Source organism: Mustela lutreola, chromosome 9 (assembly GCF_030435805.1).
Source record: "Mustela lutreola isolate mMusLut2 chromosome 9, mMusLut2.pri, whole genome shotgun sequence".
Lineage (NCBI taxonomy): Eukaryota > Metazoa > Chordata > Mammalia > Carnivora > Mustelidae > Mustela > Mustela lutreola.
In genome coordinates, this window is record NC_081298.1 from 115,915,118 (window position 1) to 115,932,768 (window position 17,651).

Here is a 17,651-nt window from a genome sequence, read left to right on the forward strand (position 1 = left end):
CTCTTTTAATCACCTGACAAAAGGATTGGATGACCCATTGCTACTAGTGCCAGAGGACACCTACTGCAGAAGAGAAGCCCAGGATGTTGGTGATTACCCAGCCATCCCTTCTAATGGCCAGAGGACACAGAGCAGTGGGGACCTACAGCCTCTAGCAGCACTGTTCCTGAGGCTGGGGAAGTGAGGGCAAGATTCCTGCTTGCCAGCTGCCCAGTGCTGGAGTGGAGTGCTTCTCCATCACCCCCAGTCTAGGATGACAAAGTGTCACCAGTTAAACTGCCCTGGACCCTGAACGTTTCCAGCATCCACCTCTGTCTTGCTGGTGTTCAACTTCTGAAGGGGAAGCCAGTTTTTAAAAACTCCCAAAATACCAAGAGGTTACACCCTCCCCCTATATGTGGGATTCCAAAGTAAATTTCAATCCTGTACTACACTAGGAAGTAGCACTTCTCTTGCTAAAGAAGACGGGAGAAGCACAACTTAATCCTGAAGAGGCACTGTACTACATAAAGAAGGGGATGGCATAGGAGCAGCTGAATTGCCTTCCCCTAAAAATCAGCCTTGGGCCAACTGGCACACAAGAGCCATATGCTTCTTTCTTATTTTCGGTGATTATCGGCTACATATCACACCCAGTGTTCATTCCATCAAGTGCCCTCCTTAATGCCCATCACCCACTTATCCCATCTCCCCACACCTCCCCTCCAAGAATCCTCAGTTTCTTTCCAAGAGCTTTATGCTTCTTGATCCTTGATTTCCTGCTTTACTAATCAGACTTTACAGTTCAATCAACCTAGACATTTTTGGTCACCAGTTTTGTTTTGGTTTTCTTTTTTTCTCACACCCCCCCCTCACCCTCTCAATTTCTCTCTCCCCCTCTCTCTCTCTGATATAAGTCCATAGTCTAGGAAAAAAATGAAAAGAAAAAAATTAAGAGGGAACAATGTCTTTAATCTCAAGGAAAGGAGCTTTAAAGAAACCTCCTTTGTGGATGCCACCAGGAGCATGAGCTAAGCCAGGTGCAATCTAGCGGTCCCCCACCATTTATCTTGGGCTTGGATTGCACAGAATTGGAGGCCCACTTGCACTCAAAAGCACAGCAGTACAAATAATCATAAATCTAGGGACTCCTGGGTGGCTCAGTTGGTTAAGCAGCTGCCTTCAGCTCAGGTCATGATCCCAGCCTCCTGGGATTGAGTCCCACATCGGCCTCCTTGCTCAGCAGGGAGCCTGCTTCTCTCTCTGCCTGCCATTCTGTCTGCCTATGCTCGCTCTCTCTCCCTCTCTCTCTCTGATAAATAAATAAAATCTTAAAAAAATAAATAAAAATAATCATAAATCTAGGTTATTATGCAATCATTCGTGCTGTTTCCCTCCATCACGCATATAGACAATTAAGAGTCAAGAAGGGGACTCCTGACTGGTTCAGTTGGTGAGTACTCAACTCTTGATCTCAAAGTTGTGAGTTGGAGCGCCACTTTGGATATATAAAAAACTTTAAAAAATAAAATCTTAAGAAAAAAATAAGTAGGTAGAACTGAAAGACTGACAGCTTGCCCTGAGCCCAGGGAGACTAAGAAGAATCAAAGCTCACATGACCAATTCCAAACAGCCTCCCAAATCCTCCTATAATTATAGGCATCAGTGTCAAAACAGGATCCAGGCATATTGTCTTTTTTATCATTTTACTCACTAAGAAGCAAGCAAAGGACAACAGCAGCATTTGAATTAATGCCTTAAATTCCACCCTCCCCAGGAAAACAAAGACTATAATGTAAGGGACAATCCCACTAAGCAGCTTGGCAGAGAGTCCAGTCCTACTTATTTTCTTTTTTGGGGAGAGTCTGAAACACACAAGCTTCCCACCTACAGTGAATAGCACCCCATTGTTATGTAAGTAATAACCCCTTCAAGGGAAGTGCTGTATGGACATACAAAAATAGTAAGACAAGCATTGGTGGTATAGTGGTGAGCATAGCTGCCTTCCAAAAATAGTAAGACAGTCAAATACTCCTTTTACCTTTTACCTTTTTATAAACATTTTAAAAATATATTATTACAAATATAATGAAACCCAGAAACCTATCTATCTAGGAACTGTCTCTGGTCAGTTCTTTCCCCTTTGTAAAATGGGGATTAAAAGTTGCTCTCCAAGGTGCCTGGGTGACTCAGTCAGTTAGGTGTCTGCCTTCAGCTCAGGTCATGATCTCACAGTCTTGGGATCGAGCCTCCTGTTGGGCTCCCTGCTCAGGGGAGAACCTGCTTCTCCCTCTCCTTCCTGGTCAAGCACTCTCTCTCTCTCTCAAATAAATAAAGTCTTAAAAAAATTAAAAAATTAAAGTTTCTCTCCTACATCTACTACCTGCCTTAGTAAGATACGTTCTGCTGACATACAAAATTTCCTCAGCTTTCCTGTGATGGAAAAATTGCATGTCTGATTCAGTTAAATAACTATTTGTTAGATAGTTAATATCTATTGTCGTCTGGTTAGAGATTCTATTCTTACTTTCCTCCAAGGGATTGTCTGTAACGGTAACATGATCAGCCCCTTTGGTATTATTCTCTGATCCTCAGGTTGCTTTGCACCTGCGGTTTGCCTTTTGTCAGAGGTGGGCGTGCGGAAAGGCAGGTGAGGAGAAGGGGGTGAGAATTAAAGAATTTATTTCTCATGGGAATGGGAGGAGCCCTTTATTCCACCTCCTGAAAAACTCCAATAAAAGCTATTGCTGCCCCTGGACAACTACAGAACAGGTTCATCAGCAGGGAGCCAGCATGGCCAATAAGTCCAAATTTATTGACTATATTGACGAAGCTTTGGAAAAATCAAAAGAAACTGCACTTTCTCACTTGTTTTTCATTCATCAGGGGATTCCATACCCAATCACCATGTGCACCTCAGAAACTTTCCAGGCCTTGGACACCTTTGAAGCCAGAAGTGATGACATAGTGCTCGCATCTTATCCAAAGTGTGGTAAATGACAAATCATTTTCTACCAGGGCACTTCTTCATAGTGAGTAGGTTGGGCAGGGTGCTAGGCAAAGGTCGGGAGGAGGGTAGTTCATCTCTGCATGAAGCTAGCCAGAAAGCAGTGTGTGTGTGTGTGGGTGGGTGGGGGGGGGGTGATCAAGATGGTTAAGAGCATAACTTGTGGAATCAATAACGAGAACTGCTAGACTTAGAAATCTTGGTGTCTGAAGGAGAAGGTCTGATGAATGATGGATGTAGAAAGCATGCATGGTGGTGCTAGCATCTTTCTGGTGCTGGCTACCAGAAAGATGAATGCAGAAAAATCCATTTGTTATCAAGCACTGAGAGCAATAATCATTTTCATCTTGATTTTTGACTAAAGGCAAAAGCTCGCCCATGTCTCTAATGCCTATGACGATTTCCACATAATAGAATATTTTTCAGGATCAAACATCATCCATCCTTTAGTTTCGCAAACCAGCCTTACATGGTGATTCACTAATGGGGGAAGAGATATTAAGAATCTAAATTCTCCTATTTCACACAATCTCACAATCTAATTTTGATTTTTTTAACTTATTTCATCTCTAAGTGCTTATCAAAGCCATCTTCATTTGATTTTTTCTGTTAATCGATGCTGGGTTTTTATAAAATCAAAATTATCTATACTCCTATAGAAAATATTCATTAGTGTAAGAGGAAATAATACATGATAGGCAATAAACAATCATTTCTATAACATAACAGTGTTCTATAAGGAACATGTTATGGATTCAAGCAGTATTGTCACTTGTTAAAGGAAAAATCTGCAAAATAAGATAACAAATTTTGTACTAATGTAAGTAAGAAGTGCCGTTTTCTACAAAACTCTGTTTCTTCCCACAGCGCAGTTTATTTCAGATGCAGAAGAACTGATTGTTCATACCACAGGATGGCTGTAGGTTCCAATTTTTATGATATATATGTGAAAGTAACATGCCTTTGCTAAATCAAGACTCCTTAATGATCTTTGGTTCTTGGATTTTTCTTTAAGGTTCAAATTGGATTCTCCACATCATTAATGAACTGATATTTGCTGCATCTAAGAAAAAGTATGAGTATCCAGAATTCCCAATTCTTGAATGTGGGGACCCAAAAAAATATGAGGTTAGTACAAACAGCCTTTAAATTTATAGTAAATTATCACGGAAAATTTCTTCCGTTTGGGGTAGAGTTTTAGTTTTGAGTTCAGAAAATTAGGCAACTTATTTTGTGTTCACCATATACTCCCAGCACTTTTCAAGGATGATCTCATTTCATGGCAAAATAACCTCATCACCAAATGACAAAAGGCAAAACTGTTAGAAACTTAACCAATGTCAAGGGGCTAATAAATGGCAGGGCCAAGATTTGAACCCAAGTTTTCCAATTAGTGCTTCTTAACCTCTGCAAGAGGTTAAGAATATATATAGACAGCCTACTTGTAAAAGAAAAAAATAGAAGAGAAAGCAAGCCGAGAAACCTGAAGAAAAATTAAAACCAGGGTTGCCTGCCTGGCTCACTGAGTACAGTATGTGACTTCTGATCTCAGAGTTGTAAGTTTGAGCCCCATTTGTGTATAGAGATTATTTAAAAAATAAAATCGTAGGAGCTCCTGGGTGGCTCTGTTGGTTAAACATCCAACTCTTGGATTTGGCTCAGGTCATGATCTCAGGGTCTTGAGGTTGAGCCCAGGTCTGTCTTGGTACTCAGCGTCGAGTCTGCTTGTCTCTCTCCCTGCCCTGACACCCACCCTGCCTCACACATACTCTTGCATTTTATCAGAGAAGTAAAATCTTCATTTTAAAAAAATCTTAAGTAAATAAATATAAAAGAAAAATCTTTTTTAAGAAATTGAAATTTAAAAAAGTTTTGTGTCTGAAGATGGAGACTTGGGTGGAATGCCATAGGAGGGTTCTTCTAAGGCTCAGATCATCCTGCCTTCAGTTTATGTCAGCAGTCCCCAGACTTTTCCTAATAAGACATTACCTTTGATGTTCCTGCCTCCATGATGACTCTGGTGTGTGTGTGTTGGTGGAGGGTGTGGGGGGAGATGGAAAAGGATCAAGTAGTAACTGAGAGAGTAAGTCACTGGTGTGTGTAAACGTTCTAACAGGTCATCCTGCCTGTTCTAATTCACCTTACCACATGTTATCATTCACTTTATCAGTAAAACTAAGTGGGGCTTGGGTGTGAGACAGGATACTCTGGTTCCTGCTAGGGAAGGCAAGAAAAGGGTGGGAAGAAGGATCTGTCTCAAGACTTCAGCGCTTGGACAGGACAGGTAAGAGTCAGACCATCCCCAGCCCTACCTAGATACACCAGGAATGCATTTGGGACGGGATGGCTGTATTCAAGGAGGAACCACAATCTCAGCAAAATTTTGAGACATGTTTACTACCAAGACTCCCAACTATCAAGCAGACAGAAGAACTCAGTTACTAAGAAATAAATTATTGGATTGGGACTTAGAAAGCGGTTTCTGGAAAATGACAGAAACACTTGGCATGATGACAAATATAAGCTGAGAAGTTGGATTTTACGTGGAAGAAAGTCATTTCCATGGATCGGGCTAAAGTCACAGAAAATCATATGCAAATGAGATGTGTCAGGACTTAGGGGAGGCGGGCTGGAGTGGGAGGTAAATGTGCTCCTGCCTGTGGTAAGGTGAGCCATCCTGCTTGTGGCTGACCGCCCCCAGATGTGGGCAGTCAGGACTGGTTCAGGTTGTGTGGACAGGAAACTTAAGTTTTTTCCTAGGTAAGAAATGATGGGCCAGTGAAAAGCCCCACTGGTTTCTCCTGTCCAGACCGTTGCATAACATTTTTTCTAAAGAGGGTGTTTAGCATCAACTTTACAGTTTATGCTAACATTTCCCCAGTTTTCCAACTTTTTTTTTTTAAAAAGTAAACTCTACACCAAAAGTGGGGCTTGAACTCATGACCTGGAGATCAAGAGTTGCTTGCTCTGACTGAGCCAGCCATGCACCTCCATTTTAAAATGGAAATCAGTAAGAAGACAAGCTTTACTTAACAGCTATTCATTTTACAGAAAACTTTTCTAAAATACATATATTTTCCTGTACCTGGCTATCTTAGTCGGTGGAGCATGCAACTCTTGATACCAGGGTTGTGGGTCAGCATAGAGATTACTTTAAAAAATAAATAAAATAAAATAAACATACAGTCTTTACACTGCTTATAGTTTGGCTATGTCACATTTTCATTAATGTTTTATTATATGCATGTCAGTTTTGTTACAGTTATTTCTCACTTTCTCCGTGGATATTTTTCTAATCCTTTTAGGAACTTTACCCTTTCTCATATGTCTTTTTGTGATTTTTGGCCATGCAGTGTAGTGGAAACAGCATACTATAACTTAATCTGAAAATTACCATCTGTGTGATTTTGTACAAAGCACTTAAAACCTCAAAGCCTATTGTTAATCTCTAAAATGGGGGTTATAACACCTACCTGAGAGGATTGCTGTGAATGAATCTAAAAGTGACATTTAAAACTAATGATGTAAATCAAGTATTATGACTATTAATCACCACTGGGGCCCATATCATTGACTTACATTGGCTTTTTTATTTTTAGAATTTTTTTTTATGTTTTGCCCTTGCTTGAGTTGGGATCTCCACTAAATTTTTACAGAACAATTGGCTACAAATATCTAAATATCACTTTATCACTGAAATAATGTGACCAAACAGTGAGTGACCTGTACAAGTATGGAAATAAACTTGAAACTTTAGCCTATATAACATACTAAAGGCCTGATTTTAAGACAAAACCCTTACTGCTGGCAGATTAAACAGATCAGTTCATTTCTTAAATTATCAGTAGAAGTAGATACATACACACAAAGAATCAGTTATTGAGTCCTCACACTGACAAGATTTTCTCTTGTAAAATATTTCTCAGATAGTTAAGTGACTATGCATTTTCAGGTTCTGTTGGGATATTTGAATGGAAATTTTAAAAAATCATTTATTTGTTTATTTGAAAGAGAGGGAGAGCATGAATGGAGGAAGAGGAAGAGGGAAAAGCAGGCTCCCTGCTGAGGAGGAAGCCCAAGTTGGGGTTTGATCCCAGGACCTAGGGATCATGACCTGAGTTGAAGGCAAATGCTTAACTGGTTGAGCCACCCAGGTGCCCCTGGAATATTTTTGGTTTAAAAAAAAAATCTAGATATTAAAAATAGGTTCGGAGGAGCTATGGAAAAGCTTGAATATTTCTGTTAAAAACCTTGAATATAGAAGACAGCCATATTAACTCAAAGAGTAGACCGGAGATTATGAGCCCTCTTGAACAAAAAGAATTTGGTGTGATTGTGAGAAAAGGTAAACTTTTCAAAAAATGACCAAAAAAAAAAAAAAAAGATAAAAGATAAACCAGATCCTACAAGGACTTCCAAAAGGATGATTTAAATTATTTGTTCATGTTTTTTTCCATTCCTTGCCTCCATAAAGTAAGAAAACAAAAAAATAAAAACTGGGAGAAGAGGGGCACCTGGGTGGCTCAGTCTGTTAAGCATCTGAATCTTGATTTCAGTTCGGGTCATGATCTCGGGGTTATGAGATTGAGCCAAGCCCACCCCCATCCAATCCTCCCCCACACCCGCACACAGGGCTCCGCACTGGAGGTGAAGCTGCTTAAGATGCTCTCTCCCTCTGCCCTTCCCCCAACCCTGTGCACAAGCACATTCTTCCTTTCTCTCTCTCTAAAACAAAACAAAACAAAAAAATTTTGAGGAGGAACTGAAGAAGACACAATAGTGGTCCTTGAAACTACCATTCAAATACTACAGTTAAGAGTAATTGACCATGGGGTGCCTGGGTGGCTCAGTGGGTTAAAGCCTCTGCCTTTGGCTGAGGTCATGATCCCAGGGTCCTGGGATTGAGGCCCACATCAGCGGGGAGCCTGCTTCCCTTCCTCTCTCTGCCTGCCTCTCTGTCTACTTGTAATCTCTGTCTGTCAAATAAATACATAAAATCTTTAAAAAAAAAAAAAAAAGAGTGGTTGACCATAAGACACACCCACACTTTCACTTTATTGTGTATATTTTTAAGAGAATGAAACAGTTCCCATCGCCAAGGATTTTGGCAACTCACCTCCATTATGACAAATTACCTGGGTCCATCGTCAAGAATAAAGCCAAGGTGAGTGTCATTCTTACTCATATGTCAGTTTGAAGTATTTAACGTCTAGATACTGCCTTTCTGGGCTATGTGATGAAGTTCCTATCTTACAGAATTTTAAGAAATGAAGTGTGAGATTTAATATTTCTTCTGTTGTTTCTTCAGGTTATATTAGCTATAGTTTCATGCAAAGCAAAGGTATTTTCAGCTAGGATATAAAACATATACCTGGAATTGAACATATTTTAAATCTGTTCTATAGTGACTAGATTTCAGAATCCCACTAAGATATTTAGAGTGTTTAACAAGAGAGTACAATCTAGGAAAACAAGCGGCAGGGTTTGCTGTTGTTGTTGCCATTCTTTCTGGTGAGCATTATTTCCCTGAGGTCTGAAATAATTTTATTTCTGACTTTCACATATAATAGCAAACTTCATGTCGTGTGTATGTAACTGCAGACGCTTTGGTCACTCTTATCCCTATTGGATCTTCTCCCACCAAACTCTGAACATTATTTTCATTTTCCTTAATATTATTTTGCAATTTTTACTTTGCAATTTAACTTCCCAGATCATGTCCTGTGACTATTCTAATGAGCTTCCTCTTTTTTCCTTTTAGATGTCTTCTCTATGTGCCTTTTTACAAAGTTCACTAGCAGAAGTTCTCTACTACAGCATCGATCTGCTTTTTCTTCTTTTTTCTCCCCTTTCCCTAAATTTCCCCACCTGCTACCACCTCTTCCTCAATTTCTTCCTGTCATTCTTCCTCTTTTTGTTAACGAAATTAAGTTGTATACAAAAATATATAACAATATTGCTCACCCCTTCGCTTTTCCAAGGTTCAAAACATTGATCTGAATAAATTAACTTAATTTTCTCTCCCTAGATATTGGTGATATTTCGAAACCCTAAAGATACGGCAGTATCTTTTTTCCATTTCCACAATGATGTCCCTGATATTCCAAGCTATGGCTGTTGGGATGAATTCTTCAGACAGTTCATGAAAGGACAAGGTATAGCTGTTGGCAAAAGAATTCTCACTTCAACAGGTGACCCCACTAAGTACAAAAAAATCAAATGTGTTTTACAGTGAAGAAAGGTTATGGAGGATCCAGGAACCAAAAAGTTGCTTTTAAATGAAGTTTTATAGCACCACTAGTTCTGTGCATCAAACAACAATACATTAGTGTTTTTAAAAATAATTTGGGCAATTCACATGTTGACTATGAGTAGGGGGTAGGCATAGAACAGACATGGGACAGGGGCACCTGGCTGGCTCGGTGGATAGAGCATGTGACTCTTAATCTTGGATTGTGAGTTCAACCCCATGTTGGGGATAGAGATTACCAAAAAAATTAAAATTAAAATTAAAAAAAACTTAAAAAAATAATAATAAGTCCCACAGAGTCTGCTTCACATTTCTTTCCTTATCCCTCTGCCTGTCCCACTTATGCACTTCTCTCTAATAAATACATCTTCAGAAATAAAATAAAATTACAGATGTGGTTTGCATTAAATTTCTATTGGGCAATGCTGATCTAGACAACATCTGTCTAATTATTTCTTTCTTTCTGACACTATCTGTCAGTTTCCATGTATCATTCACTATTTCTGAATTATTTTATTCACTTAACCATGAATATCTGACAGTTTTTAATCAAATCACTTTTGCAACTTGCTTAGTTGTGTTATTATTGATGAAAATAATAAAATGATTAGAAATCTCAAGATAGGAATGGTTTATACAATTCTTTTGGAGCAGGGATTCGTAATAACAAACCTCATGTTTGAGTGGTGCCTGGGTGGCTCAGCCAGTTAAATGTCAGACTCTTGATTTTGGCTCAGGTCATTATCTCAGGGCCTAAATAAATCTTTAAAAAAAAAATCTTGGGGCACCTGGGTGGCTCAGTGGGTTAAGCTGCTGCCTTAGGCTCAGGTCATGATCTCAGGGTCCTGGGATCCAGTCCCTCATTGGGTTCTCTGCTCAGCAGGGAGCCTGCTTCCCTTTCTCTCTCTGCCTGCCTCTCTGCCTACTTGTGATTTCTCTCTGTCAAATAAATAAATAAAATCTTTTAAAAAATCTTTTTTGAGCATATACATATATATGTATAGTTTATATTTTGAGCATACATTAACTATCTTTCATTTTAACCTCAGCTATTTAAAATTCTTTAAGAATTTTTTTCCTGTGTTTTCAGTTTCTTGGGGAAGTTATTTTGATTTTGCCATTAATTGGAACAAACATCTTGATGATGACAATGTTAAGTTCATATTATACGAAGACTTGAAAGAGGTGAGATTATGATTATTGACATTCTATAGAATAATTTCTTATAAAATAAACATAGAGCACTTACTTTTAATGTCCAGTTGTATGAATATTGTATTCAATTAAAAAAAAGAATGTTCTAGATATGTGGGACAGTGCTAGGGGAAAAAAAAAATGTGTAGGGGCTTAGATTCTTTATTTAACAGAAACAAAGTAATGCTTAGCAACTTATTACTAAGAGTGGCTGCTTTATTTTCCTGCTGCGATAGCAGGAAATGGCAGAAATAATAGGTAGGTTTAAGAATAAGAATGGCAGGGCACCTGGGTGGCTCAGTGCGTTGGGCCGCTGCCTTCGGCTCGGGTCATGATCTCAGGGTCCTGGGATCAAGTCCAGCATGGAGCTCTCTGCTCAGCGGGAGGCCTGCTTCCCTTCCTCTCTCTCTGCCTGCCTCTCTGCCTACTTGTAATCTCTCTCTGTCAAATAAATTAATTAAATCTATAAAAAAAATAAGAATGGCAAAAATAATAGGTAGGTTTCAGTTGAGATTTAACTGAACATGCATTTGGCTGTGAATTGGATCTTTCCATATGATGTTATTTTTAAAATTGCTTATGCATGAATTGTTACTCATGAACATTTAGTGAATGAGCGATTAGCATTGTTCTAGGTCTTTGTGATACGTCAGTAAGCAAACCAGTAAGTTCACTGCCCTGGAGAAGCTTACCTTCTAACTGAAGAAGGCAGGGAGAGCGAAAGAGAAATAATAAATATAATATTTTTTAATGTTTATAATATGTGGGAGAAAAGAAATGGCATAGCTGATTAAGGAAAACTGGAAATGCTAGGTAGGGGTGGGGAATTGGGATGTTGGACGGATCCCAGTATAAATAGGAAGAAAGAGGGAGTGAGCCAAGTGGTAACTGGAATAAGAGCTTTCCAGGCATACAGAATCAACTGGAGTAAAGGTCCTGAGGTAGAAGTATTCCGGGCATCATTAAGTGACATGAAGGAGGTGAATGTGGCTGGGTCCTTAGGAGTGAGCCTGAGGAGATTAACCAATGAGAACAGAGGCAAGGGAATGAGGTAGAGTGAATCATGTGGCAGGCCATTGAAATCCTTTGGCTTTCACTCTGAGTGAAAGGGGAAGCCACTGCAGAAATCCAGCAGAAGCCTGATAGGAGTTTACGCATTTTTTTTTTTTTTTAGATTTTATTTATTTGTTTGACAGAGAGAAATCACAAGTAGGCAGAGAGGCAGGCAGAGAGAGAGAGAGGAGGAAGCAGACTCCCTGCTGAGCAGAGAGCCAGATGAAGGACTCGATCCCAGGACCCTGAGATCATGACCTGAGCCGAAGACAGAGGCTTAACCCACTGAGCCACCCAGGTGCCCGAGTTGATGTATTTTTAATAGGTTCATTCTGATTGCTGCATGAGAACATACTAGAGAGAAGCAAAGACAGTGTAGAGAAACCATGAGGAGAGTACTGTAGTAGTCCAAGCAAAGGAAGATGGTTGCTCAGGCCAGAAGGGGCAGTGGCAGTGATAAATGGTTGAATTCTGAATATATGTTGAAGAAGAGCTAATAGGATTTGTTGCTGGACTGCACAGGAGAAAGAATGGAAAGAAAAAGAGAAATCAGATAGGACTCCAATATTATTGGCTTGACCAACTGAAAGGATTGAGTTGTCATCATTTGAGTAGGAGATGCCGGCAGGTGAAAGCAGGATAGTGGGAGAGATCAGGGTTTTGGTGTTAGCTTAGTCTGAGATGCTTCTCAGTCATCCAAATGGAGAGGTCAGGTAGGCAATTGGGTATAAAAAGTCTTGAATGAAGAGAGTTCTGGGGTGTACATCTAAATTTGGCACATGTATGGTATTAAAGCCGTGAGATTACATACCCATGTATGTATGTATACAGATGGAGAAGAGAAGAAGACCAAGAACTGAGCCCTGGAGTTCCCCATAGAGAGAGCTTGGGAAACAGGAAGAATCTGCAAAAGAGAAAGAGGAGGGGCTACTGAGGCAGAGGGGAAGCCAAGGTCCAGGAAGTCCAGTGAAGAAAGTATGTTAAAAAGAAGGGAGTGTGTCAGATGCCTGCTAGTGGAAGTGAGTTCTTAACACCAGTCTCCCCTGACATTCTTATAAAAGGAAAGTGTCACTGAACCGGTCCCTTTGGTTGATAGAGTGCATCTATGGAACGTGAAAGAGCATAGCAATTTAGTTCTCCTTCTAGAATAATGTCTCTAAAACTTGTGTTCTGTGGAATGTCAGTGTTGCCCAGATGTTAATAATTCTTTTTTTTTTTAAAGATTTATTTATTTATTTGACACAGAGAGATTACAAGTAGGCAGAGAGGCAGGCAGAGAGAGAGAGAGAGGAGGAAGCAGGCTCCCTGCTGAGCAGAGAGCCCGATGCGGGACTTGATCCCAGGACCCTGAGATCATGACCTGAGCCGAAGGCAGCGGCTTAACCCACTGAGCCACCCAGGCGCCCCAGATGTTAATAATTCTTGCTTAGAGTTCAAACTGATTTGGAAACTGATAGACTTCTGGGATATTTATGTTACAAACTGGCATAGTAAAGATTGGGAGATCCTATAGGAAAAGCAAACAAACAAAAAGGTTATCTTTTTTTTTTTTTTTTTAAGATTTTATTTATTTATTTGACAGACAGAGATCACAGTAGGCAGAGAGGCAGGTAGAGAGAGAGGAGGAAGCAGGCTCCCTGCTGATAAGAGAGCCCGACGTGGGGCTCGATCCCAGGACCCTGGGATCATGACCTGAGCCGAAGGCAGAGGCTTTAACCTCTGAGCCACCCAGGTGCCCCAAAGGTTATCTTTTTTTAACCAAAAGGATTCCAAACTTATTGGACCTCAACTCTTCAACCTCCTTTTTTTTTTTTTGCCATGAATCATCTATAACTACAAAGTAAATTAGTGTTCTGTAGAATACAGCTTAAGAAACTGTTCATGAGGGGCGCCTGGGTGGCTCAGTGGGTTAAAGCCTCTGCCTTCAGCTCGGGTCATGATCCCGGGGTCCTGGGATCGAGCCCCGCATCGGGCTATCTGCTCCACAGAGAGCCTGCTTCCTCTTCTCTCTCTCTCTCTCTCTCTCTGCCTGCCTCTCTGCCTACTTGTGATCTCTGTCTGTCAAATAAATAAATAAAAATCTTAAAAAAAAAAAAAAAGAAGAAACTGTTCATGAATCTTCATTGGTCAGCAATACTGTTGAGGGGGTTCATGATTTACAAGTGTATTTAGACAAGATACATTTCAAGACTCCCTCTAGTTTTTATGATTCTAAAAATTAGACTTTCCTGATGGAATTAAACACAGGATTCAAAAGAAAAAAAAATTGGAATGATCATGTACAATTACATTAATTTCCTCACCTCATCAAAACAGGTGCTTTTTACTAAAGTGAATATCACCTAGATTCTTACCTTCTACTTAATGCTTACTATCATTATTTATATCCTGAAGAGTTCAGGAAAAGTCATATATTGAAACTATAAAGGACGGGGAGCCTGGGTGGCTCAGTGGGTTAAGCCTCTGCCTTCGGCTCAGGTCATGATCTCAGGGTCCTGGGATCTAGTCCCACATGGGGCTCTCTGCTTCCCCCACCCCCTCTGCCTGCCTCTCTGCCTACTTGTGATCTCTCTCTCTCTCTCTGTCAAATAAATAAATAAAATCTTAAAAAAAAAAAAACTACAAAGGAAAATCGATACAGAATATCATGTAAGGCTATCTTGAATATTGATACAGAAGTATCAGAAGTCTAAAGATCCTGAGATAAAAAGATGAGTTAGAGTGCTAAGCTTAATCTATTCTGGCTAAGAAGCCTGTTTTTGCTATGGCACAATTCCCACAGAAGGAAATTTATCCCTGAAAATTTTGTTTTCAGAACCTGGCTGCTGGAATAAAACAAATTGCTGAGTTCTTTGGATTCTCTTTAACGGGGGAGCAGATTCAAACTATCTCAGCCCAAAGTACCTTCCAAGCAATGAGAGCCAAGTCCCAGGAAACGCATGGTGCTGTTGGTCCGTTTCTGTTCCGCAAAGGTAAAGCCACACTGATTTCTGGGACACGGGTCAATCTGCATGTTATAGGGAATCCACATCACTAGACCTTAAATTAAGACAGGATTCCCTTTTTCTCTCCCTCAACAAGAAGTTTGACACAGTCAGTTCAGAAATAGACTGGCACGTCCAAAATATCTAAAATCTCTTAGTGTACTCAGTTCCTTCTGCCTTTCTGCTTGTCACTTTGTGATGGAAAGACAGAAGCCATTATATTAAACTAAAGGATTGTTTTATTAAAATAAAAAGGGAGTAGGAGTAGCAAGAGACAGAGAATCATGCACACCTCATTGGCAGTACTGTTGGCTGAGAACTGTGATTTTTTTTTTTTTTTTTTTTTTAGGTGGGGACATAATTGCCAAATTAAAATCAGGGTTTTGTTAATAAGAAAGGAGGAGATAATGAGTATTGTATAAGCAGCTAGCTATCTCTGTCAATTGAAGATTTTACTAAATTTTGTTAAAGCATTCTAATTTCTTATGGAAATTAATGGTAATACAGCTAAGGGATTACCAGGTCCTTTTATTACATATATAATGAAAGTATAAGGTGACTTAGAGGCAACACATATCACAATGACAACTGTCATTTATCAAGCATCTACCATCCGTTAGACCTTTTGCTGGGCATAAATTTTACAACAACAACAACAACAAAAAGATATTAATTCCTTAATTTTACAAATGTGGGCATCAAAACTCAGAGATATTAATTTGTCCATTGTCACAAAGCTAATGATCAGGAATCAGGATTTGAATGTATGTTTACTTGACTCTACGATACTTTATCGAATGAAGATCCATTTAAAATCCCCACTGTGAATGGAACATTGAATATAAATCTTTCATTTGATTCCTGACATTATTCTCGATTTTTATGCCTTGTTTGATAAACTATAAAGGAGGGGGAAAAATAGAACGTTTCTGTACATTGTTAATCAAGCACTATTCAGAACACAAAAATTCTAAAATAAAGTAATAATTTAAAAATTTTATAAGAGTCTTTGTAGAAAATTCAAAAAACACAGGAAAAGTTGAAAAAGCATTAAAAATTATCCACATTTCTCCCACCAGAGGCATGTTTAACTTTTTAAGCATATTTCTTCCGGCCTTACTCTGTGATCTTTTATGTAGTGGATGACATTTGTAAATAGTTTTGTGTTTTACGTTAATCCCTTCATATATCTAAGCATTTCCTTCTGTCATCAAATCCTCTTTATAAATATACATTTCAAATGGCTATGCAACAAGGAACTTACACCCTCAACCCAAATCACCAAAAGATTCTAAAGAAAGAAGTAACTTCCTTCACTTTTAAGAGCAAAAAGAAAACATATCCTAATCTCAGGCAAAATAACTTCCTGCAAAATTTTCAATAATCTGAGGTTTTCACAAAATCCTGCTAGAAACTGATAACTTCTCAGGGGTTAAAGTATTTAAAAGACTTTACAGAGGAAAAAAAAAATAACTCTCAAAAAGTGGAAATTTAGGTCTCAAAGCTTGAGATGGGGGGGGGGTGTTGGAGGGGGGAATAGGAGCTCTCTAAAGCCTATGGTTCCCTCAGTGATGTAAAGAGCAAATCACCTCCCATGCCACGGATGGGGAATCTCCAGTGAATACCGTTAATTTTACAAAAGTCTATGTTCATTCTTAAGACTAATTTTCTTGGGGTGCCTGGGAGGCTCAGTGGGTTAAGCCTCTGCCTTCAGCTCAGGTCATGGTCTCAGGTCATGGTCTCAGGGTCCTGGGATGGAGCCCTGCATGGGGCTCTTTGCTCAGCGGGGAGCCTGCTTCCCCCTCTCTCTCTGCCTGCCTCTCTGCCTACTTATGATCTCTATCTCTGTCAAAAAAAAACAAACAAAAAACAAAAACAAAAACTTTAAAAAAATCTTAAAAAAAAAAAAAAAGACCAATTTTCTTCATGTGTCCATTTTCACATTTCAGGGTGAAATGCTGCACTGAGAAGAAATAGGGGTGGGGGATGGGTGAAAGGGGTGAAGGAGCATGGGAGGTACATGTCTCCTGTTATGGGATGAATGAGCCACAAGAATAAAAGGCAAAGAAAGCATTAGGAATGCAGTCAGTGGTGTTGTAATGGTGTTGTATATAGGTGATGGAGGGGATCTATACATGTGGTGAGCAGGGCATAACTTAGAGAGTTATTGAACCAATGTGTGATATACCTGAAACTAATGCAACACTGTGTGTCACTATACCTAAATAAAAATAAAAATAAAGTAAAATAAGAAAGTAGTTAAAAAAAAATCAGGAAGAATTTTTTTTTTTTTAAAGATTTATTTATTTACTTGGCAGACAGAGATCACAAGTGGGCAGAGGGGCAGGCAGAGAGAGAGGAGGAAACAAACAGGCTCCCGGCTGAGCAGGGAGCCAGATGCGGGGCTCTATCCCAGGACTCTGGGATCATGAACGGAGCAGAGCCAAATGCAGAGGCTTTAACCCACTGAGCCACCCAGGCTCCCCAGGAAGAAATATTCTAACAGATATCTGGATCTGTTGTTTTTTGTGTGTTGCAGGTGAAGTTGGCGACTGGAAGAATTTGTTCAGTGAAACTCAGAACCAGGAAATGGATGCAAAATTCAAAGAGTGCTTAGCAGGCACTTCCTTAGGAGCAAAGCTGAAGTATGAATCCTATTGCCAAGCTTGATTTCTGGTTAATGTAGCAGGCGTAGATATTTTATTTTCCTGAATAATAATTAAATTTAAATAATGAAATAGGTTGATCAAATAACCAAATAATGATTATTCAATAACATTTAGATATAAATAGCATGAAATTAATAATACTGAGAACATTTAAGTTTTTAAACTCAGACTTGTTTGCTCACTTTTGGAGGAAAAAGGCCATTTAGCTGTCCAGAGGGGACACTCTTGTTCATGGGGGATTTTCACTTCTTTCATGCTGTGGGTTCACCCAAGAGCATAAGCAGATACTATCAGTAACATGCCTAAGTCAGTGTTTGAGTGTACACGAGACAGCCCTCCCAATGAAGCATAATTTTTTGTCTTCTCAGAATAATTCCTCTGTCTCTCACTGTGAATCAAAGCACTTGTGGTGGCTATCTCAAACTTACTGTTGAGGAAAATGTAATTCTAACTCGGTACTGAAGTCAAGTGACTCAACCTGTCCTCATATAATTCAAGGAAAATGCATGGCTCAT

The 17,651-nt window shown here is 39.4% G+C and overlaps 1 protein-coding gene across 1 annotated transcript; it reads left to right on the forward strand.

Annotated features, from left to right (window-relative positions):
• Window positions 1–2,772: 2,772 nt before the first annotated feature.
• SULT6B1 (sulfotransferase family 6B member 1) lies at window positions 2,773–17,137 on the forward strand. The gene is made up of 7 exons (XM_059134368.1): window positions 2,773–2,971; window positions 4,002–4,114; window positions 8,061–8,150; window positions 9,015–9,141; window positions 10,327–10,421; window positions 14,299–14,455; window positions 17,007–17,137. Exons 1-7 carry the CDS (start codon window positions 2,773–2,775, stop codon window positions 17,135–17,137), a joined length of 912 nt encoding a protein of 303 aa, XP_058990351.1.
• The last annotated feature ends 514 nt before the right edge of the window (window positions 17,138–17,651 follow it).

Excerpts from the sequence above, each read along its gene's own strand:
- SULT6B1 (XM_059134368.1), top strand. The coding sequence starts at position 2,773 with ATGGCCAATAAGTCCAAATTTATTGACTATATTGACGAAGCTTTGGAA. Across the intron at positions 9,142-10,326 it reads ACAGTTCATGAAAGGACAAG|TTTCTTGGGGAAGTTATTTT; the intron begins GTATAGCTGTTG and ends CTGTGTTTTCAG. Across the intron at positions 10,422-14,298 it reads TATACGAAGACTTGAAAGAG|AACCTGGCTGCTGGAATAAA; the intron begins GTGAGATTATGA and ends TTTTGTTTTCAG.